Source organism: Phyllostomus hastatus, unplaced genomic scaffold (genome assembly GCF_019186645.2).
Source record: "Phyllostomus hastatus isolate PE091 unplaced genomic scaffold, TTU_PhHast_1.1 phas_scaffold_216, whole genome shotgun sequence".
In the NCBI taxonomy this organism is placed as follows: Eukaryota; Metazoa; Chordata; class Mammalia; order Chiroptera; family Phyllostomidae; genus Phyllostomus; species Phyllostomus hastatus.
In genome coordinates, this window is record NW_025334018.1 from 16,469,568 (window position 1) to 16,497,081 (window position 27,514).

Genomic DNA, 27,514 nt, shown 5'->3' on the forward strand with positions numbered 1-27,514 from the left:
GGCAGGTAGAAGGTTGGCATGGAGCTGGGCTGCCAACAGCATAGGCAGGAAGCTGTCTGTGTAAAGCAGAAGGGAGTTCCAGGTGCAGCCAGCTCCAGAAAAGAAGTCAGGTGAGAAGAAGGTAGCTAGCCAGTGCTCCAAGTGCTGGGCCCTGGCATCCCTGGGCTCAGCGCCCCCACTTCTGCCGTCCTGGTGGAAGGTCCCAGGCACCAGGAGCTGAAGAGTGTTGGAGTGGGGAGCAGAGAAGGCAGTTGCAGGGACCTGTATGACTACAGGAGGGTGCTCAAGGCCATCTAACTCCAGAGCCCAAGGGGCCCTCCAAACGGGAAGGCTGTGCGGTGGCCAGCGCTCCCTGTGACCAGACAGCTGGGGCTACAGCAATGCGCATTTCTGGTCCTTCTAAGTGGGAGCAGCTTGCTCTTTTGTCCTCTGGCCCGGGCTCTGTCACCCCAGAGCTGGGGGCACCGCAACAGAGGTGGGCTGGCGGAGCCTGCCTGTGGCAAGACAGCCACTGCGGTCACCCTTTTGGGTGCCCCAGTTTGGACAGCATTTCCTGCAGCAAAATAGGATCGGCCCCAAGTTCCCAGTGGAAACTGGGCCGCTTTCTGGGGTGCCAAGCTCCAGCAGGCCCGGCGAAGCTGCCGCTTAGGGACTAAAAGACGCTGACGTGACGTGAAGTGACGGGCCAGTTCGGAACCCTCCTCTCGTCTTCCCGAAGAGACACGAGCACAGGACTCGGGCTTCCGCTGGCCACGTCTCAGCTCCCTCACCTGCCCTGTGCTCTGTCTTCCAGGCGGAGGAAGGGGTATAATCATGTCCCCACCTTCACTCCTGGGACCGTCACAGAGATAAAAGAGATCATCTGTAGGAGGTATTTTAGGCTTCTAGGAGAGAAGCACTCGACTAACAAGAGGGGTTATTAAAGTGAAGTGTTTGGAGATGGCAGATGAAAGTCAGCAGGCAAATAAAGAGCCTGAACACCACCACCCTCCCCAGAGCAAGGGCAAACTGGTGACGGGGCCACAGTGGGAGCTCCAGAGGAGGGGTACAGCCAGCCCCTCGCCCCCCTCCTGCGGGCCAGCTCCATCCTCCGGAGCCGCAGCAACACCCTGCCATGCACTTGGTCTCCCTCACGGGAATGACTGGAAAGAGAAGCAGCTGTTAGTAAGGCCCTGCCTGATGCTCTCGAATCTAGGCCCCCTTTTGGATTAAATATAGTCTCATCTCCCCTGAGACATCACAGCCTCCCTCCCTGTCCAAAGAGCCCTTCCTGGGGAGCAGAAGTGCTATGAGATTTTTTATATCAATCTGTCTCTAAGGCAGTCCTACTTAACCGCTTTCAAACAGGAGCAGGTTTTTAAAATAGGATCCTGGCCGCTGTCCTACAAGCCTGTGCGTCTAAGACTCGAAGATTTCCCTCTGCCCTTGAGCCTTTACTCACTCTACTGCTGCCTTCGCCTCCTTTCCCAAAGGCTCTCTGACTTGCTAAGTGGAAGCGCCTCCGTGAGAAGGAAAACCCAAGGGGAGTCCGGTTCCAGAACTGTGAGGGACAGGGTGTGAGCCCCAGGCAGAAGACTGCGGAAGAGTCCAGCCTCCCCCAGAGACGCTTTATTACGTGGTTTCATCAGTCCTCAGTGATTGGATCTCAGGCCCAAGCGAGCAGACGAGAACACTGAACCGTGCACAGCAGCCGGTTCGTTCCCCTTGTGGCAAAGCAGTCAGGCGGAGCGGGCGGTGAGTGGGTGCCTGGCCTCCCCACCCGTGGGTGGGCTCTGGGATCCCACCCAGCTGACAGAACTGGGGGGGGGGGGTGCAATGTTCAGGAATCGGTGACCTCCATGCCCTGCAGCCGCTGTTCCAGGGTGACATCTCTCGCTGCCTTCTTGCCACCCTCGTGCTGTTTCTTCTGCTTCTTCGATGGCTCCTGGTCAATGGGCGCGGGCTTCACGAAGGGGATCAGCTCTTGGAGGCCTGGAAAGGAAAAGCCCCTCGTTTCTCAGGGGTCAGAGCCCATGGGCCGCAGGGTGGGTGCCGAAAGACGACGATGCCTTTCAACAAAAGGGCACCCTCGATGGGCACTGCTTTCATTTGTTCTTCCCTTCCCTGGCCTGACTTGGGCTGCATCTCCACAGGACATCGAGTCTGCACTGGCTGCTTTCTCAGCTCTGCCCCTACAACACCCAGCACCAGGGGACAGGCGGAGTTTTGGGGACTGGGTGTGAACAAGGGGATCCATTCTGAAAGGGGCCTGCAATTCCAAGTGTGAAGACAGAGAAGAGGAGGAAGAGGGGCCGGGCGGGGGTCTTACCAGGTGGCATGAACTCCCTCAACTTCTCGGGCACGGCGATGCCCGTCTCCGTCTGGTAGTTCTCCAGGATGGCGCAGATGGTGCGCGTCGTGGCGCACATGGTGGCGTTGAGCATGTGGACAAACTCCACCTGCAAGGAGAGAGCCGGTCGGCTCAGCCCTCTGTGGTCTAAGCGAGGCTGGGAGCATTCGCCCAGCCAGATGCCCCCACCGCAGCTAGCCCATAACTGTGGGCTTTTTCTCAGCGTGAGCTGTTTGGTATTTACTGCCTATCAGAGAAGGCCAGACGATTCCTCCTGTCTCCACGAGTGGCAAGTGGTTAGGTCCCAGGCTTTGGAGGAGAGCCGGGTCCTTTGAGGGGAAAAAGAACACTCTGCCACAGGGGCCTCTCCCTTTAACCCCTCTCACACCCCTTACTTGGAAAAGCAGGGCCTGAACATTGAGTTTGAGGAGACCAGCTTACCACCCAGACCCCCCACCCCGCCCCCGCCCGGGTGAGAGGAGGGTAGATAGCGCCTCCGACATGTCCTGGGCAGACAAATGCGGATTATTCTTTCTTTGGAGTTGCAGAAGACAAAGCCAAAAACAGAAAAGCGAGGATGACTCTGGAGGAAGGAGCTCGGTCTGGGTGTCTCTCCAAAAGGACCGGGTCCTGATGCAGCAGCGGCCGTTTCCAGGTTCCCTTTTCTGTCTGCACCGAGGAGCCCAGGTTTTCCCAGATGCTGGGCAACGCGTACCGCACGGCCCGAGAAATAAGACGCATCTACTCTGCCCCGAAGGCCCTGCTCCCCACCTCCCCGGGGCCCTCCCTCTACCTTGTCCATCATCTTCTTGGTTTGCCCGTATCGGATTCGGAGCCGGCGAGCCTGATAGTCTGTGCAGTTAGAACAGGAGACCAACTCACGGAAGGCTCCCGAGCCCGGAAACCAGGCCTCCAGGTCAAGCTTCTTACTGGCAGCATGATTCAGAGAACCTGTAAGGAAAACCCCCTAGAGTTCACGAAGGAGGGATGGTATTTCAGAAGGCTAACCCTTGAGCGAACCTTGAACAATTCTTTAATTCACATCCTCTCCCCAGAAGTGAAATCACGCCCAGATATTTTTATCAGCCAACACTCCCAAGTGAGAAGAGTGTGTGATAGTTTAATTAATGTGGCAATTAACTGGACGGTGGGCTGTTTCTCTGTGTGCTGTGTGCGGTTGTCTGTGGGGTGCAGGAGAGGGAGGCCGGTACCCGAGACGATGTTCACGATGTGGTAGGGGACCCCCAGGGACTGGTAGAAGTCCTCCGCGGTGGCGATCATCTCTTCGAACATCTCCCACGACTTGTTGTCATGCGGCGAGGAGTAGACAAACTGTTCGATCTGCAAAGGGGGAGCCAGGGAGACCGCAGCGATGGGACGGGGTGAACTGACTCAAGGACCAGCGTGGGGGATACTCGGGTGATGAGGACCCGTTCCTAGGCCCCTGGGAGCCAGGCGGGGCCCCCGGCGAGAGAGACGGCTGCCACACGGGACTGGGTGCGCAACAACACATGCCGGGTACCGTTCCCGGTGCTTCTCACATTAACTAGTGAAATCCTCACAGAGGCCTAATGAGGTGAGCACTACTACCACCCTCCCTTTACGGGGAGAACACTGGGCACAGGCTGGCTGAGCAGCTTGTCCATGTGACGCGGCCGGCTGGCGGAGGGCTGGCACTTGGGCTCGGGCAGCCTGGTTCCAGAGTCTGTGCTGGGAGCCGCTCTGCAACGTGCTGCTGCTGGCCAGTCTCTTGCCCAGAAAGAGACCTTGTGCGGTCTCTTTCTACACAGACACAGGCAACGGGAGGAAAGACTGGAGCCAGGATGGGCCTGAGCCGCACGGTTCTGGTCTGTCCTCCAAGCACCCCAGACAGACAGATAGACAGACAGAAGGGTCCTCACCCTGACTTCTCTCGTGCTCACCTTCTCAAACTGATGGACTCGAAAGATGCCACGGGTGTCGCGGCCATGGGAGCCCACCTCCTGGCGAAAGCAGGTGGACAGGCCGGCGTACTTGATGGGCAGGTCCTCGGGCCGCAGCCACTCATCCCGGTGGAGAGCCGCGATGGGCTGCTCGGAGGTGGCAATCAGGTATTTCTCGTCGTAGGTGTTGTCATCGGACTTCTCGCTGCCTTTGCCAATCACCTGAAGGAGGAGGGACCTTTACCAGTGAAGAGTGGGGGAGGAGGGCCCCAGCCGGGGCAGAAACCCTGGGGAGGGCAGGACTGATGGGACAGGGAGAAACGTCTCCAATCCCAGCCTGGGAGGGAGCAGGGGACACTAACGACAAGGAAGGGAATGGGTCGGCCCCAAACGGGGTCCCTAACAGAGAGAGGTCAAAGAAAAGCAAATTAAAAGGAGATTAAAAATTCTGATATTTTTAGCTTATCTAATAACTAAATAAATAAATTTGTGAATGATGTATCATGGCCAACGATGACAGACGTACAATAAAACCTGAACTGGCAGCAATATAATGTAACCCACAAATATTTATGGGGCATTTGCTAAGGGACAGGTCCTTTCTGCCAGTGCTGGGCTAAAGGAGACCTGGTCTGTGCTTTCTTGGTGTTTAAGGGTTGGTCTAGTAGTTACAATCCCCAGTTACTTTGGTGTCTGGTTGATTAGAATGACCTTCTGAACCTCGAGTCCAGCCCTCTGGCTCTCCCTGAGATGGTCCATGGCTGCTAAGGAGCCACATGCATCCCAGGCAAGTATGCCTTGCCCTGTGGAAGCTTCCAGGCTGGGGTCAGGAGTGGGAGGACCCGGTAAGACCAGCCACTTCCATAATTTTCTTCTGTCCAACCAGTCAATAAATGTGTTTCTTTTCTAAGCTCATACTGTTAAAGTATGCTCATTTAGATACATCATACAGACCATCTGGGGAAAAAATCAACCAGGCGTGAGGTTCGCACTGTCCAGTTTCGTAGCCACTGGCCACGTACAGCTATCTAAATTAAAATTAAAACATAAATAAATAAAATATTACTCCCTCAGGGGCGCTGGCCGCCTTTTCAGGGCTCAGCAGCCGCACACACGGACCGTTTCCGTCACCGCAGGAGGTTCCACAGGACAGCGCTGTTCCGCGCCTGTGTGTGCAGCTGGACTCCCCAGCCTAGGAAGTCCCACTGCCCCAGGCTACTCACCTTATACAGCTCTTCATCAAACTGGCTGAGCTGTGCCACTTCCTGCATCACCTCCTTCCTCATGAAAAAGGGGGTGTAGATGGGAGTGTAGCCCCGACTTCCCAGGGTGCGAAGGGCATACTGGATGAGTGCCTGTTCCAGGAACACCAGGGGCCCCTGGGGGAGCGGAGACACCGCAACGTGTGATTGGCTTCTGTCACAACCGAGTTCGGCTGCTGGAATTCACACTCAGCGGCAACTGGGCTAGAAGAGTGTGACCTCCCAGGGGCACACAGGGGGCCAGCAGAGACCACGCGCCCCAACAACCTATGCAAGAGTGTCTTACGTAACCTCAGCCCCCAAGCATAACACCCAGGGAAATCATAAAGAGAATTCTCTTTCAGACACCAAAGCAGGACAAAAGGATTACTGGCCCCAGGTGCACAGGAAAGTTTCTTACACTAATTCCTACAAGGCTGGACTCATCTGTATGATGCTAAGTATACCCATGTGTATACATACGGTACAGTTGGCCCTGGAACACCTAAGGGGTTAGGGGCACTGACCCGGCCCCACCCCGGGCACAGTCGAAATCCACATGTAACTTTTGACTCCCCCAAAAGTTAACTACTAATAACCTACTGTTGACCAAAAGCCTTGCAAATAACTATAGTGAAAATGTATTTTGTGTAAGTATCATACACTATATTCCTACAGTAAAGTAAGCCAAAGAAAATGTTATTTTTAAAAGTGGTAAGAAAATAGCCCCAGCTGGTGTGGCTCAGTGGGTGGAATGCCAGCCTGCAAACCAAAGGGTCACAGGTTCCATTCCCAGTCAGGACACATGCCTGGGTTGCTGGCTGGGTCCCCAGTAGGGGGCGCGTGAAAGGCAACCACACATTGATATTTCTCTCCCTCCCTTCCTCTCTCTCTCTAAAAATAAATAACTAAAATCTTAAAAAAATAATAAAAATAAAAATGGTAAATGGTAAAAAGAAAAAAATCAATAAAATGCATTTTAGAATCATAAGGAAAATACATTTACAGTATCTACTGGAAAAAATCCACATGTAAGGGGACCCATACAGTTTAAACTGTAATTCCAAAATTGTTTTCCCCTGTCTTTCAAGAAGCCTCCTCTAGATGCATCTGCCCTTGGTCCCAGCTACCCTGGCTTTGCTCGGCCTGGCCGTTCTCACAGCACGCTGGGCCTGCTCACAGTGCAGCACTGTGGACAAAACAGGGGCCACAGTCCGAACCCCACAAGCTCAGGGGAGACCCAATGTAACCACACAGGATGGTCTGAACACAACATTTCCTAACTAACGAAGAGCCTATAGCTTCCTTGGCAAAAGTCAATCTTTACCTTAAATAAGCGTGTCTATTGTCTTTTTGCATTGAAGACAATATACCTTTGACATGTCAGAGAAATCCCTTCTCCAGACCCCTCAGGGCTCACCCACCGGAGCATAGACCACAGGCCCTCACTGTCCCCTTGCTCCCCCAACACCATCTCCATGTGCCGTCAGGGTGAACTGCCGACTGCCGTGCACCCACCAGTGCAAAAGTGTGTGTCCCTCACTTCACTCAAAAGTGTGTGTCTCTCATCTCACTCCTTATCCGGTCTCAGAGGCTGCCCAGCTTCGCTTTCTGCCGCCTCCCACATCCACCACCAATGGGTTTCATATGACCCTCCTTCTGTCTCCTCCTGTGACTCGAATGCATAACATAAGCTGCAGAACTGCCATTTTGGGGGGCATTTTCTCAGCCCGCTGAGATTTGGCTTTCCGGCAGTTGTCATCAGTTTGGTTCAAATAAACTCATAAAAATTCTCTACAGGTTTGGACGTTTCTTGTGTGAACAGCATCTGCCCCGGTGGCTTTGCCTCTTTGTCACTTGTCTGATTACACTCAGCTGCTCAAACGAGAGACTGTTCTGATGCAGTCAGCGGCATCACTAGTGGCTTTTGTTCCGGGGGCTCCTGATCAGCACTCTCCTGCCTTAGAGGAAGAATTGTGTCTCACTGCCAGTAAGTCTGTAGTAGAAAGGCGAGCACAAGGGGTGGATTTGAGGGTGGGGCTCCTTAAGTAGATTGTGCTTTCTGCTGTTTTTTTTTTTTATTTTTTATTATTTTTTAAAATTCTTCTTTATAATCCCATCCCCACTGGTTCCCAACGCTTACCTTCAGGAAGTACCCTCGACTCCCGGCCACCACGGTGCCTTTTTCACCTTCAAAGCCATCGACCATCACCACCAGGTCCACGTGCGAGTACTTCTTCCTGACCGTGCAATCACCCCATATCCTCTCTACTTTGTTGTCTGCGTCCTAAGGAAATAAGGCCGGGAGAGAAAGATACACGACCTCTGAATTCTGCGACCTCTGTCTTTCCAAACCCTGCTCTAAGAACAACCTAGAGCTTTGTGAAGCTGTGGCTTAACTCGACCATGAGGTTTTGGACATCATGTACAGAGACTAGAGAAGGGAATTTCCTAGAGAATCTGTGCTCGATAGAGAAATAGTCATTTTCAGATTCTTAGAGGCAGTTCTAGCCATGAAATCAAAATCATGATTTCCCCAATGATCTATCACGTTTGTTTTGTTTTGTTTTACCCTTTTAAATGTCCTGCACAAGGACACCTCTACCCTGGACAATCAGCATTGCCTGGGGTGCAGAGGAGAATGTTGATTTTTTTTTTCCAGGCTCTCATTGGTCCCCGGGACACATGAGGGCGGGCTTAGGGCCCTGACCTCCCGAGTCTGCCACCCCAGCCTGCAGGGAGTTGAACATTCTGTTCACCAGGGAATGAATGAGAGAGGCACAGATGGGCCCCACTCCGGCTGGGGTGTCAGGGAACAAAGGCTGGGCTCAGAGCAGCTTTGTGCTGGGGAAGCTCCCACTCAGCAGGGAACTTTTATCATGCAGATTCCCCTTCAACCTGCGGCTTCTCAGCAGGGTGTGGGTGAGGGGTGAGGCTGATTTAGCAGATCCCTCCCACGAGACTCCCTGCTACCATGGGCAACAGTGGAGGACAGCAGCCCAATTTAGAAGAGATTTCTGTGCCAGGAGTCTCCTACCTGCGGTCTCTGCCACTTCCCAATCAGGCAAGGTCTAAGGCTTTCAACTCTCAGCTGGCGGGCAGAGCAAATGCGCAAACAGCCTGCTCCTGGCACAAGGCCCATTACAGAGTGTCAGAGGTTCCTTGTCCTCCGTCCCACAGAAGAGTGATACCGCGCAGCCGCCCGCCGTGGCACCTACACCTACCTCATCGTTACTGATGGGCACGGAGGGATGCAGGAGGTTCCCGATCTCTCGGAGGTTCTCAAACCGCTCTGCCTCCAGCTTCACCCGCTCGGCGTCACACTTCAGGATGGCTTCATCGATGAGGAGTCGGAGTTTTTTGATCTGTGACACTTTCAGGTTCTGCAGATGAGCAGGCCACAGCGAGTCAAGGGCGGAGCAGGAACGCGGTTCTGTCACTCTATCTGTTGTGCGCTGATGACAGCCCTTGTGTGGCCTTTTAAAAACGGACAATGAAGGCCTTTAAAGAGCCCAGGTTTACTTCACACAGGGATCTACCCATTCTTGCCCGTACAAACCCACTGGCATTTCCTTTCGGGGTGAGGGGGGGGGCCCCCGAAGGCGGAGACGGATCGATTCTGGCCACTCTCCTTGTTCCTGTATATCTCAGGAATTTTAACATGCAGCTCTTTTCAGAGAACTGTCTTCCTGATTAAACTAATTTAGCACTCTATCACGTACTTCACTTAACTGTTCTCTAGGAAGATCACACACTTATTAGGAGCTAGAGACTCTGTCTCAAGCTAATTTCTTATTCCTTTTGCAGGTGTTTCAGACTGTACTCTGATTTCCTGGGGGGGCAGGGAGCCCACAGCAGACAGGGTGGCCACAGCATGTAGGGCCGGACAGCAAGAGCACCCCCAACCTAGCCCTTCAAGCACAGCAACTCTGCCTTCTGGGCTGTGCTCTTGCTCTGCTGTTGTGTTATGGGTTTTAAGAAAGGGTTCAGTCACTAAAAACCTGGAAATGACTGCGCTAGACCCATTATATAGTGAATATTTACTGAATTGCAGTAGATTGGAAAATTCCTCGACTCTGTGAAAACAGAAATAATATAAACTAAACACAGCTCAGCTCCTTTTTTCCCTTCGCCCCAGCCTTGGCGTTCCCGCTCCCTGTCTCCATCTGCGCTCTCTCAGGAGCAAGGCGCAGGGGCTTAAGGAGAGCGACAGGGCCACGTCCCAGCCGCGGACATTCAAAGACGCCACAGTGCCACGTGGAGCAGAGCGCCAGCATTCACTTGTCTAGGAAGAAAGCTAAGAAAGCAGAACAGGAATCCCAACCTAGAAAAGGACAATAACATACAGCTAATGTGTCTGAGGTGATGTCCTCAAGGTTCAGTATGTTCTCCGGGACGGACTCATCATCTCCCACTGGCTCTTTTTTCTGCAGGAAAACAAGCAAACAAACAACACTAGGAAGTAAAAAAAAAAAACTTCTGACACCATTGTCTAAGTACACACTGAATGTCATATACACGGATCACAGAACTTTCCACGTAACTGTCTCTAAGAGACGCAACGCCTGGGAGAAACCTTGGTAAACTGGAAGCGAGGAGTTCAAGTTTCGAGTCTCTGTTCTGCCACTTTCTAGCTCTCTGATCCTGGACAGACTGATCCGGGTCCGTCAGGGTCAGAGGGCCAGCATCACCGGGCGTGTGAGAAGCAGAAGGTCTGCCCTGGCCCTAGATGAGGTCCAGGCACTGAAGGTGCGTGAGGACACTCGCATGCTGGGCGCTCAGGGGCCAGAACCATGGCAGATGCCTGGGTGTGAACCTCCGGATCCCGGCCTGCCTGCTAGGCCAGTCCCAGTGCTGAGGCCAAGGGCAGAAAAACACATGGGATGATGGGAGATCAGGGAGACAAGGAGAACACATGTTTGAGGGAAAACATCACAAAATCTGAAACTAAATAACTACACAGCAGTCAATGCAGGCTGGGAAAATGGCAGGGACGTACTCGGAGCTCGACTTTTTCTCCCTCCCGTTTCTCACCCCACCCTTTAAAAAAAAAAGATTTTATTTATTTACTTTAGAGAAGGGAAGGGAAGGAGAAAGAGAGGCAGAGAAACATCCATGTGTGGTTGCCTCTCTCATGCCCCCTACCAGGGACCTGGCCTGCAACCCAGGCATGTGCCCCAGACCGGGAATCAAACCAGTGACCCTTTGATTCACAGGCTGGCACTCAATCCACTGAACCACACCAGCCAGGGCTCACCTCACCCTTCTTTACGATATTCTGCCAAATCATCATTCCTAATCCTTGCCCACAGCCACGGGGAAGATAACTTTTAGAGTCAAATTCTTCTTAAATTACATTATCAAAGGCCCTTATAACAAGACATAGACAAGACCTCAGCAAAACTCGTATAAAAACAACGTGAGATTTAGGAAGGATCTGCTTTGCAAGTATAAATAAAATGCATAGAAATGGTATTCAATGTCCTCAAGATTTTAAAAATTCTATACACAACAACAGGCCATGATGTTTATACAACCTCATGTCCCACGGCACAAAACTGGATCGTGAGCGAGGATGAAACCTTCCGAGGGTAGACGTGTAGGAATCCTCTGGACTCACTACACATTCTCACCCACTGCAGCGAGAAGTCAGGATTCCAACCAAGATCCAGCTCACACCCTTCGGTGACTCAAGTAAAATCATCTGGAAAGGTTGGGACAGTCTGAAAATATCAGGACAGTCTTGATAGGAACAAGTGCAGACTGACTACTCAGGTAGGAAAAAATGGCCTAAATCTCTACATCTTCCATTTGGTAACTGAGGCTCCCTCACCATCTGCTAATCCCTCCGGGCAGAGAATTCAAGTTCTGAGTTCAAGTTTTGACCCTGCACCTAATGAGATTTTAGGCACACTGCTTAATTTCCTCAGCCTATTCTCTTGCCCTCTGAATAAGGCTGATAATTATACTACCTACATTCTAGGTTTACAGCGAAGATCAAAACCAAAATGAGATGTCTATAAAAGGACTTTTAGTACTTTCAAGAACAATGTAATTGAGCCCTGGCTGGTGTGGCTCAGGAAGTTGAGCATTGGCCCGTGAACCAAAGGGTCACTGGTTTGATTCCCAGTCAGGGCACGTGCCTGGGTTGCAGGCCAGGTCCCCAATAGGGGGTGCTCAGGAGGCAACCACACACTGACGTTTCTCTCCCTTTCTTTATCTCTTCCATGCACCCCCTAAAAAAATAAATAAATACAACCTTAAGAAAATAAATAAAAGAGCTATGTGGTAAATAAAACATGGGAGCTATGTAAGTGAAAGCTAGCACCACTCCAATGCACAGCAAAGGAGAACACTTTCGCAGGATTAACAGTGAAGGGATCCAAGAAGGCGACCATAAATGAAAACACTCCCAGTTTCTTGTTATGAAAAACACCTGGCTGGTGTGGCTCAGTGGATTGAGTGCCGGCCTGAGAACCAAAGGGTTGCTGGTTTGATTCCCTGGCTGCCAGGGTTGCAGCCAGGTCCCCAGTAGGGGGAGCGCAAGAGGCAGCCGTACACTGATGTTTCATTTCTCTCCCTATCTTTCTCCCTTCCTTCCCCTCTCTCTAAGAATAATTACATAAAATCTTAAAAAAACAAAAAACAAAACACACCTGGCTGTCACTGTCTATGTGCTTCACAGAACACACAGGCAGGGGTAGACGTGGCAATTAACATGATTATGGGGCCTCTGGCATGCAAATGATTAAGTATCACAGCTCCCACAGGGAAACAAAGTATGATTATATCAATTTCTACAGCCAGTCACAAGCTGAAAGCGTAATAAAATACTGTGAAAAGGATAAGGACTGTTAGGAAGTGTAAGTTGCTAGATTCCCAGGGGAATCTTTGTTACATTCTTGACTGGTTCAGGTTCCTCATTTTTAATTTTTTTGGTTTAGCTTAGAGATTCGCAACTTAAAAATGAGACAGACAATAGGGCGCATTTAATACATTTAAAAAAAGGTGATCGAGGGGCTACAAGGATATTTTTGAAGAAAGATTTAAAACAATATACTATCCTGGATCCCAACAGAAGCCCAAACTGAAACTTAACATGCTTCAGGCATGGAGGGGTGTTTCTGGATGCAGGCCATTCATTGTTACTCCCAACTGCTGGTATTTTTTTGCGCACAATGTTCTAGGCATTATGCCAGGTTCTCTACATTTAAAAAACATTCCATTCTCACAACTCTGCTCTATAGGTGAAGGTTACTATTGTTACTTCAGATGGAAAAACGGAGGCTCAGAAGTTAACTTGCCCCGAGTCGCCCAGCCGGCAGCCCGGCCCCTGGAGACCCTGTCTGTACCCTTTCCATGAAAGAGCCCCACGGCCCTGAATAAAGAACCTGGGTCTGCCCTAAGAAATTCTGTAGTTGAACTCAAGAAATAACTGAAAAAGAGTCCTGATGGAATTTATATTCTCTTTATAAACACGGAATAAACAGCGAGGGACTTGTGTGGCGAGAATCTCACCAAGCTAAAGCCTCCATGTTGAAAGTCAACAAACTCGTATCTGGAAACCCAGCCCCCACTCTGATGGTGCCTCATGAGAGACCCCCCCCCCCCCCAGAGCTAGCTCCCTGGCTCCTCCCACCCTGTGAGGACACAGCAAGGAGGCTCTGAACCACGGGGCGGGCCCTCACCAGCCACCAAGTGGGCCTGAGCCTTGATCTCGGACTTCCCAGCCCCCAGAACTGTGAGAAACAAGTTTCTGTTGTTTGGCAGTCACCCAGTCTTAGCAGCCAAACAGACTACGTACGACCTCTGAATCCGGGAGATGAGCTCACCCCTTGGTCCCCTCCCCACCTTCCTCGCTTCCTTTCTTTGTAAAATAATTCCCCCACTTTGATAAGAGATTCAGTATCCCACAGAATTAGACACTGTATTAGAAATAAGTATTAACTAAGAATAAGCTGAAATACCTCTGCTGAAGCTCTCAAGGCTGTTAGTTCTCTTACCTTCATTTTCTCTCCAATTGTCTTGCTGCATAGGTTCTTGAGCTTGTTCAAGTTGTCTGCGCGAAATCTGCCTGCAGAATCAAGAACCCAGGGCTATTCCAAAGGCAAGCATACAACTAAGGTTCCCCTGCCTGCTAATCATGGCTCCTTCGGACGGACCTCAGCCCAAGGCCAGAGTGCAGGCGGAGCTACGGGATCGGCTCACGAAGCTGTGAGATCTTGTAGCTTTACAGCCCTAAATTTGGGGACCTACTGGTGACTACAACATGGTTCCCCAGCTTTTGGCGACAAGGAAAAGGCCTCTCTGATACTGAAATTGAAAAGTGTCACACCCTGATGATATCGCCATAGAATAACACGTCTGAGAAATCTGGAACGTAATCAAGTAACTAGGACCTGCTCGCTTCTCTTAACATGTAGTGTGCAGCGGGACCTTGAAAGGGGCAGTCATGCTTCTGGTCCCATGAACTTGGCGGCTCCACCTCTATGCCAGAAATGGTTAATGCTACCTATTCCCTTTGCTTTGACACTATGCTCATCTGGCAGCCCCCAGATTAATGTATTTTTTTTTGTATTTTGGGTTCTTTTGGGGGAAGACAGTGTACTTAATCAGCCTACACAGATATTCTGAACCAAATTAACATATCAGTATGTGTTGTGGTTCATTAGTCTGACTCTTGATTCTAAACTTTAGGAGCAATATGGTAAAAATCAAGCTTTCAACAGGGGAAATGATGAACAGAAAGGAGACAACATCTAGACATAGCTACTGTTTAAGGCTTTGCCAACCTTTCACTAAATTTCAACTAAACTTCAAACAAAACGGTAAAACTATCTTCTCATTCACTGAATCCCTTTGATTACAGAGATGAGGACAGACTAGCAGGTGCCATGGATTAGATGGGGGAGGGGAAAGGGAATGAACCACAAAGGGAGAGCAAGAGGGATCTCTGTGGCGGTGGAACACACATCTACGTGTGATAAAATTGCATAGAATTATCACACACACACACACACACACAAGTGCATGTAAAACTGTGAGATCCGATGAGGCCTGTGGGTTGCAGCAACGTCACCTTCTTGGTTTTGATGTTGTTCCCTTCAAATGGGTGAAGGGCCCCCAGGACCTCCTCGTGCTTTCTTTGTAACTTCCTCTAACTCCATAGTTATTTTGGAATGCAAGTACAAACAATTTAAATTTACTCCCTCCTATTTGCCAGGCCCTGTGCTGAGGGTTGGGGATATAAATGAAAACACCGTGCTAAATGGGGGGATAGGGAGGAGGCAACTTTAAAAAATATTATAACAATATGCTGGCTGTTCCCATCAACGAATACAGCACATTCCTTCATTACCTTTAACTCCTTTCATCAATGTTTTGTAGTTTTCAGTGTAGAGATCTTGGATGTCACTTATTAAATACACTTCTAGGTATCAGATGCTTTTTAATTGTTACTGGCATATAAAAATACCACTGATTCTGTATGTTGTATACAGTGATTGTGCTAAATTTACTTAATTTTAATAGTTCAGAATTGAACAATCAAAGGCATCTGCAAACAATGACAGTTTTACTTCTGTTCCAATGTCTTCCTCCTTTTTCCTGCCTCATGTAACACCATCTGGAACCTTTAGCATGATGCGCACTAGAAGTGGTGACAGTAGACACCCTTGCCTTGTTCTCAGCCTCAGGGGAAAGCACTTAATATTTCATCATTAAGAATAACCTTGGCTATGGTTTTTGATAAATACCAATAATCAGATTAGGAAAGTTCCCTTCTATTCCTGGTTTGCTGCATTTTATCACGAGCCATTGGGTTTCTACATAAAAAATGAACTTTGATCCTTATCTCACATCATACACCAAAATCAATGTGAGATACACCATCTGCCTAAATGTGAAAGGTAAAGCAATAAAACTTCTAGAAAAAAAATTGGAGAATCTCTTCAGGACCTTGAGATACGAAAAGATTTCCTAAACAGAACACAAGTCACAGAAGAAAATTAGGTGCATGCATACACACACACACACACACAGGGTGAGGCAAAAGTAGGTTTACTTCTGTTCATATGGAAAAATGATACAATAATTAACAAACAATAATATAAGAATACATTGTGGCCCTGGCTGGTATGGCTCAGTGGGTTGAGCTCTGGACTGCGAACTGAAAGGTCGCAGGTTCGATTCCCAGTCAGGGCACATGCCTGGGTTGTGAGCCAGGTCCCTAGCTGTGGGATGTAAGAGGCAATGAATCAATGTTTCTCTCTCACATGGATGTTTCTCTCCCTCAGTTCCCCATAAATAAATAAACTAAATAAAAGAAGGGGCAATGGTTATGGACGTGTGGAAGAGTGTACATGTCACACAATAAGGCCACAACAAACAGCACGGGACATCCGTGGGAGAGTGGCAGAAGATCAGGCTAGGAAGGAATGTGGGAATTCATAAACTGTGTTAAGAAATTTAGATTTTTATGCTTTAGGGTTACACTGTCCAATATGGTAGCCACTAGCCATATGAGGCTACTGAACATTTGAAAGATGGCTAGGGCAAACTGAAATGCACTGTAAGTGCAAAAATACCCACTAGAATTTGAAGACCTGTAAGAAAGAAAAACAATGTAAAATACCTCAATGATTTTTTATGGATTACGTGTTAAAAATATAATTTTTGGATATATGGGTTAAGTAAAATATATTCCTCAAGTTCATTTCATCTGGTTTTCTTCACATTTTTTAAGTGGCTACAGAAAATTCATAATTCCACCTGTGGCTCACACTGTATTTCTATCAGACAAATTTAAGCCAATGCCAGACATTAGCCTGGGAGCCAAGTGATTGGATTTGCATTCCAAAAAGATCACACATCCTGGGTGTGGCCCAGGCCTGGGGGAGACTGGGGTGAAACTGAAAGCAGTTAGACAGTTTCCGTTTTCTAAGGACAAGGGCCTGGCTGACAGGCACGTGCAGTAAAGGTTAAGAGGACATACAACTTTGATTTATAGTAAAGAGAAATCTCGTTCCGAATAGCACTTTGTCGGGGAGGATAGTATTCTGGTAGTTACCAGGTTCAAGACAGGTAGAAATCTGGTGGCTTTGGAAGTAGTTGAGACAAAGGCTTATCGTGGGCCCAAATGTGCCCTCAGCATATTACTCTGAATCATAAAGAAAAAATCACAGTTCAAACCTTCGGAGTTGGGAGAGCTGTCGTCAGCGGTGGTGCCAGGACTTCACTTCTTTGAGAGCCCTAATGGCACCTTGGGGGTCTAAAGACAAGTAGGTACACTGGTAATGGGGGGCCTTGTGAGGTTCGCTGTGTCCTCAGTCAGGGAGCACAGTGATCCTCACCTGAGAACACATTTTTATTGATTTCTAGTGAGAGAGGAAGGGAAAGAGAGAGAAAAACATTGATCTGAGAGAGACATCAATCAGTGTCCTCCTGTATGTGCCACAACTGGGGATCGAATACGCAGCCTAGCTCTGTGCCCTGACCACAGATAGAACCTGCAACCTTTTGGTGTACTGGACGACGCTCCAGCCAATGCAGCCACCGGGCCAGGGCAGGAGGAGTTCTTAACGTGTATCGGGGTTACAAGTCCTTGTTGCAGCCAACGACAGGGGAACCCCGACCTTTGATATGAGCTTCGGATCTAGGAGAACTTTGATACAAGATCTGTCAGTATCCTACTCAGGCAGCCAGTGACTTGAGAAAAATCACTAACTCCCTTTGGCTGCAAAGAGAATATTGGTAAAAAATGTCAAGTAAAAAAGAATCAAATCCACAAATGTGTTGAAAATAAATGAAATGAACGGCTTTTCAATCAGGAGGGCAAAGTGCCCTGAACACAGAAGATATTCATGAATTCAAAAAAACCCCTCGTCAAGCCCTTACCCAGGAGCAGGAGCAGTGCCAGGTGTTGGGATTAAATGTATATATGTGTACATGTATATCTTATGTATATGTATACCCTAGGCACTGGGGCATGCAGATGCATACAACACAGCCATGTCCCTGAAGAACTCATCCCCTCACCATATATCCATTCATTAGGAAAGGAATGAAACTCCCTGTAGATGTATACGGGTATATTATACACAAGAGATGAGCTAACACATGCAAAGTCATTTAGTACTGAACAGTGGGTAACCAGATACAAAACTCTGATACTTCCGATTCAGTAAAACAGTGTCCAGTCTAGTTTTTTTTCCTTCCAATTAATTTAATTCCATTCCAACTCAAAACTTCAGATGCAGGTGGTGGGATCTCAGTCACAAACTACCACGAAGAATGACTGAGGCACACGGAATCAGTAGACAGCCCGAGTTAAACTGATACTCTCTTAGTACCCAATACCCTTATAAACGTAGGAAAATCAATGTTCCTAAAGCCACCACGCTCTTGGGCAGTGGCTGTCTTTGCAGCGCGCTGTCAAAACTTGGCGTTCAGCTGGTTGCAGGTTTATTGCATCAGACAAAATTAATCACACGCCCCTGACAGCATCCGGCCAATCGGTGACTGCTCAGTTCATCTAGGCAGAGGGTTCTATGGTTTTATTTTCAGTTCCAGGTTTTAGCCAAACTCTGCCAATGTCTTTTCCGGAAAACTCCCCTAAATCACAATTACACAGCCTCAATAATTACAAGCGTTTCCTTGCCTCGCCGCACCCCGCGCCCCATATGTGATCTACCACGGAATTGGCTTTTCTAGATTTTTAAAAGTATGATCACAGATCAGGGGGAGAGCTTTCCCAAAAGCCCCGGGATCACTGCTAGTTGGCAGGGGCGTCCTCCAAAGACCCCAAATGCTTCCAATGTGTATAGAGTGAACCTATTACACTGCAGATGTGACTCAGGCTGCAGCCTTTGTTCCTACCGAAATAGGAGACCACTGTGGCCTTGCTGAAGATGAGAAAAAGACCAGAGGCGACCAAAGATCAGTGTTAGGAAAGGGCAACCCGCCCCTCAATCCTCCGTCCTCCGTTTCTTCTGGCTACCCTTGCGGTGGGCTAAGCCGTGACAGCTCTTGATGCGCATGCGCCATGCTCCTTCCCAGACCCAAGATCCGCACTGAGCGCGCGCAGAAAGAAGCTCCCGCCCCTCCAGCAGACAAGAAGAGATGGGACGGTCCCGGTTACTCGAGCGTTTCGGGGATAGGGAAAGCCTCGGAGCCACTCCACCCTGGGAGGGAGTCTAAGGAGGGGCGAAAGCTGTGGCCTCGGGATTGGTAACGAGATCCGAGAGCTGAAGCTGGGATTAAGATCGGGGACATCCCGCGCATCCCAGTACTCACATCTCCGCCACTCGCCGTCCGCCTTCACCAGCTGATCCACAAGTCCTGGGTCCTTGAAGCGCTTCTTTTGCGTCTCTCGGATGAGGTCCGGGTCCCCTCCTTTATCCACCCGAAACAAATCCAGATCTAGCACCATTTTTCCTTCTCCTCGGTGTATCGAGGGTCGTAGCAACGCAGTCAGACTGTGACCGACGCACTGTGCCGGCTCGCTGACCCGTCCCTCGCCGCGCAGGCGCAGCGGGAGCGCGCGTGCTCCTCCCCTCGGCCGGAAGCGGCTGTGTTGGAGGCGGGGCGGCAGTGAGGAAGGTGGGGTGCACGGGCATGGGCTTCTCGCGCTGTGTGTGAGTCTGCCCCTCGGCTCCGGCCTCGTACCCCTCGCGTGATCACCCGAGCTCTGCTCCCCCGCCCCCCGTAGGGTCTCTCATTGCCTTGTGAAAGTGAGTGCCTCAGTTTCCTCCTCAAGTTAAAGGACATCCTCAGGGTAGACAGAGGCCCGCCACCGTGATAGCTGGCGCCTCCAGTAGGTGCCGGTTTCCGGCTGACAAGCTTGAGTCCTAAGACTGGACCCTCTCCCGGAACCTCTGCTGTCTTCTCCATCTTGAGACGAGCAGGGCTACATTTCTTAGTCCCGGGGTTACCTCAACTCAAGATTCCTACTCTCCTGCTTTAGAGCCCTCAGAGCTAGAATGCATTTCTTAATCTGATAATTGGCTGAACCACATTGTCCCTTTACTAACCCTTAAGGTCATAGGGTTGCGAAAGTGCAATTGAACTCTTAGAGAGACACAGGGAGAGACTTTTTCAAGGAGAAACATTTACCAGCTTTAAAAAAAATCTTCACTCAAGGACATGCTTATTCATTTTAGAAATAGCAGAAGGGGGTGGGGTGGGGGAGAAACGTCAATGTGAGAGAGAAACATCAATAGGTTGCCTCTTGCCCCCGGCCCAGGAACCGAACCTGCAGCCCGCTGAGCCACACCAGGCAGGGCACATTTACCAGATTGGAAGGCAGTACAAGGTGCTGAGGTCACATCTTAGGATATTTGGAAACTTGAGCGAAGATTTCATCATACATCATGTCGTAACATTCAGGCTTTTACAGTAAGAATTCTGGTTGCTGGTGGAGCCAAAGTTATCAAAGAATCTCCCTGATAAGGAGGCTGGAGGATTTAGGGATGGGCTTCCTCTTTCGTCTGGCCTTTCACCCTACAGAGACTTTAGAGCCCCACCCCCAATGCCCCGGGGCTACCTGTGCTGAGACCTTGGTTTTAGGCCACTTGCTTGGGCTGCTGTCATGAGGAGGTCGAGTAGCTCTCCCTGCTCCCCAGCAAGCCTCTGCCAAGCTGACTCGGAGGTGCAGGTGCGGGGCAGGGCTAACGCAGCAGTGGAGCTGACAAGTAGAGATCCAGAGGGAGGCTTAGGAAACGGGGTTATCTGGGTTTGCCCCCCTAGGTTCAGCTTGCCTGGGATGTTAGGCTTAACACTAGTGGAAAGGAACCTTATGGAGCTGCAGTCTTTGAAGAAAACGTGTGAAAAGACTGTCCTCAAAGCATGGGGCTCTTTGACATCTGAGGGCAGGGTCTGGGATGGGGCCTGACTGCTTCTGTGTCAGCGAAGGCACTGCCTTTAACGCGCAATTGTCTGCTAAGTTTCAAAACAATCATGGGTGTTCCTGAGGCCACACCTGGACCCAGGCCTCGGGGAGGAGGGCCACTGTGCCAGTCCTTAAGGAGGTCATCAGTATAATGGAAAGGATGACCTGAATGTTCTGGCCTCTCCAAATTTCCTTAGGAATTTTTACCACTAGTCTTATCCTTAGATTACAAACATCTTCCTTTAAAATGCTCATGTTACCTGATAAGCATAAAAAATTAACATAATAGCCCTGAACCAGCCTGGCTCAGTGGGTTGGGCATTGCCCACAAATGAAAGGTCGGCAGCCAGTTCAATTCCTGGTCAGGGCACGTGCCTGGGTTGCAGGCCAGGTCCCCAGCTGGGGGCGAGAGAGAGGCAACTGATTGGCGTTTCTCACATTGATGTTTTTCTTCCTGTCTTTCTCCCTCCCTTCTCCTCTTTCTAAATATAAATAAATAAAATCCTTTTTAAAAAAACTTTCTTAAAAAGTTAATATGATAGCATACTTCATTTATCAGGTTAGAATCATTGGGTTTTTAGAGCTAGAGTGGAATCTCAGCTATCTGCCAACATAATAATTCCTATTCTTTTCATCACCTTGTCCCTCATGTTTACCTTTGTCTAGTAAACATGATTTAAAAACTAGTAATTTTTAAGAGATGTCTTTGTTTTTTAGAGAGAGGGGATGGGAGGGAGAAAGAGGGGGACAGAAACATCGATGTGCGAGAGATAATTGGTGGGCTGCCTCTTGCAAGCCCCAGCTGGGGATCTGGCCCACAACCCACGCATGTGCCCTGGCTGGGAATCGAACTGGCAACCTTTCCATTCACAGGCCAGCACTCAATCCACTGAGCCTCACCAGCTAGAGCTAATTTTCCCCCTTTTTTTTGGATACATTTTTTAAATTAATGTTCTAGTACAGAACATAATGTTGTCTCCATTTTTCCACCACCACTTCCCCCTAATTTTCCCTTCATATTGATAAGACATATATAACTTCGCCCTGGCTGGCGTAGCTCAGTGGATTGAGCTAGGGCTGCGAACCGAAGTGTTGCAGGTTCGATTCCCAGCCAGGGTACATTCCTGGGTTGCATGCCATAACCCCCATCAACCGCACATCGATGTCTCTCTCTCTCTCTCTCTCTCTCTCTCTCCCTCTCCCTCTCCCTCTCTCTCTCTAAAAATAAATAAATAAATAAATAAATAAAAAGTTAAAAAAAATGTCATTGCTTTAAAAAAAAAAAGACATATATAACTTCCAACTAGAATTTCTGATTACCAGAGTTATGACACTGAGTAATTCTTGCCAGAAGCTAATACAAAAACAAATCAACATGCCACTGTAGTCGTGCAGGGATGGCATGAAGCCATACAACCTTTGGATGTGTGGTTCCTGTTAGAGTTTTCTATTTAGAAGAGCTGTATCTGAGGACTCAGGGGTCCAAGGATCTCCAACTGGAAAACAGCCAGATCAACCCTTCCACAGGAGGAATCCGAGGCCGAGGGAAGTTTAGTAGTGGAGCCACAATCTAGATACTGGTAAATGCCTAAGATAGTCTCACGTTTGGGCTCGCACCTTTGTTAAGATTCTTTAGCAGAAAACAGGGCCTTGAGGAACTTGTTTAGAAAACATGACTTAAAAAAAAAGATAAGGCAGAGACCATTGGATATTTGTATCTTTTAAAAAAAAATGTATTGATTTTAGAGAGGGAGAGGGAGAGACAGATAGAGACAAACATTGATTTGTTGCTCCACTTATTTATGCATTCATTGGTTGATTCTTGTATGGATTGGTTGATTCTTTTATGTGCCATTACTGGAGATCGAACCTGCTCACCTGGCATATTGGGATGATGCTCTAACCAACTGAGCTACCCGGCCAGGCTGGATATGTGTATCTTTATCTCTACAGGGCCTACACAGTGTCTGACACATGGGAGATGCTTATTACAGCCCCACTGGGTGAGTGACTTGCAGGGAGCAGGCTGAGTGCAGGCTCAGGGAACCGAATCCTAGGCGAGCAGCAGCCTTGGCTGCCCTGGGTGGCTGGGGGCAGCCCAGGGGGAGAGAGCACCTGCAGGGAAGGAGCGAGTGAAAGCGCGGGAGCCCAGCCACAGATGCCATCGCCAGTGTTCCCCAGTTTCAGGGCTGGCTAGTGCGGGAGGGCTCTCTCTGTCCTCCCTGTAGCACCTCTTTGCTCTTTTTGCTCCGGATCTGGAACAGGATTTCTCAGTGTTTGACAAGCGAGCCCTGACCTCTCACTCCCTGCTGGAAGCCTTCAGTGATGGCCTGTTGTCCTCAGAATGTTCAAACAGAGCTGGCAAAGCCCTTCGTGGTCTGCCCCTAACATGTTCCTTCTGTATCTCTTGGCCTTCCCCTCTGAGCTACTGGCGGCTCCCCTCCCTTGCCTCTGAGCTTTTGTACAAGCCCCCTCTGCCTGGAACTCTCTTTCGCTCCCCTCTTCTTCCAAACTGGCTAATTCCTTCTTCCGGAAGTCTTCTCTGATACTCTCTTTACCCCTCCCCCCAGACGGGTTCTAGGTTCCCACAGTACAGTGACATTTATCCTGCCGCTGTAGGAGGAACTGACAGCCCAACTCCAGCTCCTGGCTCTCACTCCCTAACATCAGAGGGGTACAGTCACAAAAGGAGTTGATGTTGCTGTCCCTGGGCAACCAAGGAAGAACCACTTAAAAATAACGCGAGTCAGGGAGAGCTGCCAGGAAGTGGGTGACTTTGATTCTGCGTCTTTCTCTGTTACAATTGGAATGAGGGGTCAGTCATCCTACCACACTGTCTTGTTCAGGGAATTGCACTTTTTGTGGGATTGTGAACTTCAGCACTAAAATGAAATTATTTATATTCCAGACTCACCTTGAATAGCTCAGTTACCGGTAAGGTTTTGTATATGCAAGCTTCCATCAACTTCAGTATCTCTGCAATGGCCATTGTTGCTCTGCCGTTCTCAATCAATAAATTATCTTCTTTACGTTTTTAGACCAAGTCATTAATATCTTCCCGCCTGGTCACCTGACAATGCATTTTACTTCTTTGTCAGTGATTGGGAAGCCCTTGAAATCATCTACACATTCCACCCCGCACAGTTTCAAGCTGGGTCATGCCTGCTTCTTGCTTGAGGCATTGAAACTGCACACTAAATGGCCGAATTCATATACATTAACTGCACTATGCTTGTATAACTGTTTCTTCCCTATTGTATCCCCAGGGGGGGAGCTGGAAAAGGTTTCACAGTGGGGTGGCTTGGAGGATGGGGCGGGGGTCTGTCAGGCGAAAAGGAAGAGGAGGAGCAGAGGCAGGTGCCAGGTGGGGAGGCGTGGAACAGCTTATGACTGAGGGAGAGTCAGAAGTTCACTGAGGTTAGAGTGTAAGGGTGGGCTGTTCCGGATCTCACACGCCATGTGACTAAATCTGTTGGAGGTGCAGTTTTCTCATCTATTCTAATGGGCATAGTCCCTGCCTTTAGGGCTGTTCTGAGAACTAAGTGGGCAATGCTGTGTAAGCACTCAGTTCAGGCCCTGGCTGCTGTGGCTCAGTGAATTGAGTGCCAGCCTGCAAACCAAAGGGTCGCTGGTTCAATTCTCAGTCAGGGCACAGGGCTGGGTTGCAGGCCAGGTCCCCAGTAGGGGGTATGCAAGAGGCAACCACACATGGATGTTTCTCTCCCTTTCTCTCTCCTTTCCCCTCTCTCTAAAAATAAACAAATAAAATCTTAAAAAAAAAATAGAGACATAGTCAATGAAATAACAAACAGGAGTATAAATAAATAAAGGAAAAACAATTTTTTAAAAAGCACTCTGTTCAGGCTTGACACACAGCGATGCTGCATTAACAGCATCCTTTTCTACCTTCCCAAGAGGAAGGTAAATATCACCCCCGCTCATAGACGTCACCCTATGAGCGGGGGCGATGTTTCAAACATTGAACCACCAGCACAGCCCAGGTACCACCTAGCCAAAACAGATGGAGGTCACAGCCGACCAGCTGCGGGCATTCTTTTGAGGAGATTAAGAAGGAAGGAAGACACAGATACAGGACATCCCAGCTTCCCTGGGAAATGGCTGTTGCCACCCTCTAGGATCTTAGCCGTGTCTAGTCTGTAATAACCCACCTCGAGCCCAAATGAGCTCATTTTGCTTGTATTTGTGGGCACCGTTCTGTGGCTGGCCTCAGTGCCGCCTGCGGGAAAGTGCAACTGGAAGGGAAGGGAAGGGAACTCACGTGCGAAGTGTTTTGTGTGTTCTCTCATTTGAACCTCACTTAGTCTTGGGAGGCGGGCATCGTTAGTTGCATTTTGTGTTGGGAAAATTGAGGCTTCGGTTGTTGGTGATTCCTTAACAGGTGAGACGAGGCTGCTAGCCCTGGGCCATGTTACTCCAGAGTCTGTTCTTTCCTCTGTTACTCCGGAATCCTTCTCCTCTGCAGTGTCATCTTCGAGGGTGTTTACCGTTTCTCACCCCTCCAGCCATCCAACCCACGTTCAAGAAAACAACTCAAAAGGTATGGTTTTATTTCACAGAAAAAAAAGGGACATGCAATACCCAACCCCTAACAAACTACAAACTCTTGGAATACAGAGTAAAAAAGGGAAATCCAACCCGTCTTGATGAGGCAAAAATTTGGTTTCACAAAGCTGAAAAAATTCATTACAAAGTCTCTGTCATATAAATATAAGTCAGTCTTATCTTTAATGTTGAGTCAGACACACACACAAAAAGGGTTTTGTTGGCATAAGAAATCCCTGGTCCTTGAATGTGCCACGGTCTTCGTTTGTCCTCCCAGCCAAATCCAGGTGACATCTACGTGCTGAGAGTCACTTGTGAGTTCTAAGACTTCGGGTAACTAAATGTGGTTTAAACACTCTCTCCCCTGAGCCCGCACTCCCTCCCCCAATAGCTTGTGCAAACCGGTGTAGCCTCAGCGTAGGGGCATAAGGCCGTACGCTTTCCCACCTCCCTGCCGCAGGGGGAGGTAAGTATCACCCCTGCTCATAGACGTCACCCTGTAAGGTGGGGCCGTACCATCTAACGTGTCTCTTCTAAAATCGACTGTGGTGACGGACACACAGTTCTGTGAGCGCACTAAAATCTACTGGATTGCGTATTTTAAGCGAGGAAATTGCATGGTATTTGAATTACAACTTAAAAGAGCTATTGAAAAATACCTAACACGTGTCTAGGTTGCCGGGGGAGCAACAGGCAACCCCTGTAGCGTAACTCAGGAGCTCCCGGCGGGCCACAGGGGAGATCCACAGAAGTCGGTATGGGAAGGGTGAGTAAAAAGATACTTAAAGTATTGTGACTAAATCAGCGGAGTCTGAGGCTGCTCCAGGAGGTATGCAGTTTCAAGATGTCAGAATAAAGAAGTCAACAGGGTGTGTACTTTTCCTACTGCTTCTAGAATAGTCTAAGGATGTGCTGTGGCCTTGGTCACAAAAGCAAGTTATCCATGGGGCACGCAGATGCCCAGGGTGTGGTGGAGGCTGTGGAAAACCTGGGGCTGGAGCTCAGGAGCCAGCTGTCTGCATCCTTCTGGAGAAATTCCAACATGGCCACCGTTTCCGAGAGCCCGACTCCCACAAGAGAAGGGAGAATTGGGAAACCCAAGGAAATGCTTCTAGATTTTTTTGAATCAAAGGCACTGCTCACCTTCAGTGATACCGTTGCTGGCTGGAAGTCACGGCAGGGTTTCTGTTCTCTCTGACCCTGTTCTAAGACCATTTCTGGGACAGCAATGGCTGGTAAGACCAGCAAAGCATTCTGTGGCAGGCAAACCACTTAGAAATGCCTTCTTCGTTCTGTGCCTACCATCTGGCCGCCAGTGGCCACTCAAGAAAGGAGGCAGGTACAAGCCGTGGGCACCTGGGCCCTTGACCAAGAGATGGCCATTCTAGCCTGATAGTGAGGGAGGGAGAATCGTTAGTAGCAGACGCAAAAAGGGAATGTGAACTCTTGCTCCAGTTTTATGGTTCTAGTTCAAGTCCATCCATTAGAATTGGTGTAAAAGTAGAGACAGGGACACAGAGGATGCTCCCTTTACTCATCTTTCAAAAGGGATGCTGCCAGAAATTGGGGTCAGAGGTCTTTTTAGCTTTCTGGCTCACAAAGACCATGAGAGCAGGAACAAGGGGAGGACAGGGGCTCGAAAGTGGGACCAGTCCTGGTTTGGTGAACACCTTGTTCAACTCCCCTCATCTTCCCCTCCTTGAAGACGGATCCGGTTCTTTTGCTGGGGTTTGGGCCTAGGAGTCAGTTCCCTTCCCGCCAGCCTCGAAGTCATTATTCTGCAGCCAAGTAGGAGAATTAGCTCGTAAGCAGACATTCGCCATCTAAGGTCCATTCCCCTGTGGGCTGGACCCCTCGGTGTGGCTCCTTTAAGACTGTGGCCTCCTTGTGTCCTTTCAAAATATGACACCCCTGTTGCACGATATGGCCCAAGGCTCTAGGAATGGGGCACCCAAGGGTGGGGAATTTTCCCCACGGGCAGGGTTGTCATCTTTGTGGGTAAGAGGGAGTAGAACATCTGGGTTTGGAGCTTGCCTAGTTTAGTGTCATAGGGAGGTGGTGAGAGACTTTTGTGTTGAAGTGGGGAGTGCAGACCCATTTTCTTAGTGAGCTTTTCCCTTTGGCTCCAGTGACGATATTTCTCTCTTACTCCAGAAAAGAGAATTAAGTATCTAGCTTAAAGAAGAAAACAAAACCGTCCTTATTGCCTCTCTTTGTGCTTGTCCAGCCTCTCCTTGCCCGGGCCTCGCTCACCCAGCCCCCAGCCTGCCCACTACACTCAGTCTGAGCTGGGGATCCAGGAGAGACGCGTCCAGGCGGCCACAGAGATGGCTCGTCAGGGACACCAACACCCTCGTCACCCAGCTTCTCTCCCAAAGAGAGCACGGGCTGAGGGCATGTGATCAGGGAAACTCCCAGCCGCTTCTGCCCTTAAAGAAGAGGGGAGAGGAGTCGTTTCTGTACTTAAGAAGAGAGAGGTCTTTTCACTCCAGGGCTATAAGAATCACGAGCAGAGGAAGCTCTGGCTCCGGCAGCTGGACCGTTTCGGGAAAAAGCAGGCAAGGGAGTGATA

The 27,514-nt window shown here is 49.4% G+C and overlaps 1 protein-coding gene across 1 annotated transcript; it reads right to left on the minus strand.

Annotated features, from left to right (window-relative positions):
• Positions 1 to 1,593: 1,593 nt before the first annotated feature.
• On the minus strand, positions 1,594 to 19,016 carry SARS1 (seryl-tRNA synthetase 1). Its single transcript, XM_045817230.1, has 11 exons — positions 18,786 to 19,016; positions 13,496 to 13,566; positions 9,839 to 9,919; positions 8,717 to 8,875; positions 7,636 to 7,779; positions 5,475 to 5,630; positions 4,252 to 4,473; positions 3,541 to 3,670; positions 3,123 to 3,280; positions 2,309 to 2,438; positions 1,594 to 1,971 (listed from the first exon to the last, which is right to left on the minus strand). The coding sequence occupies exons 1-11, from the start codon at positions 18,919 to 18,921 to the stop codon at positions 1,820 to 1,822; spliced, it is 1,539 nt and encodes a 512-aa protein (XP_045673186.1). The 5' UTR covers positions 18,922 to 19,016; the 3' UTR covers positions 1,594 to 1,819.
• Positions 19,017 to 27,514: the final 8,498 nt, after the last annotated feature.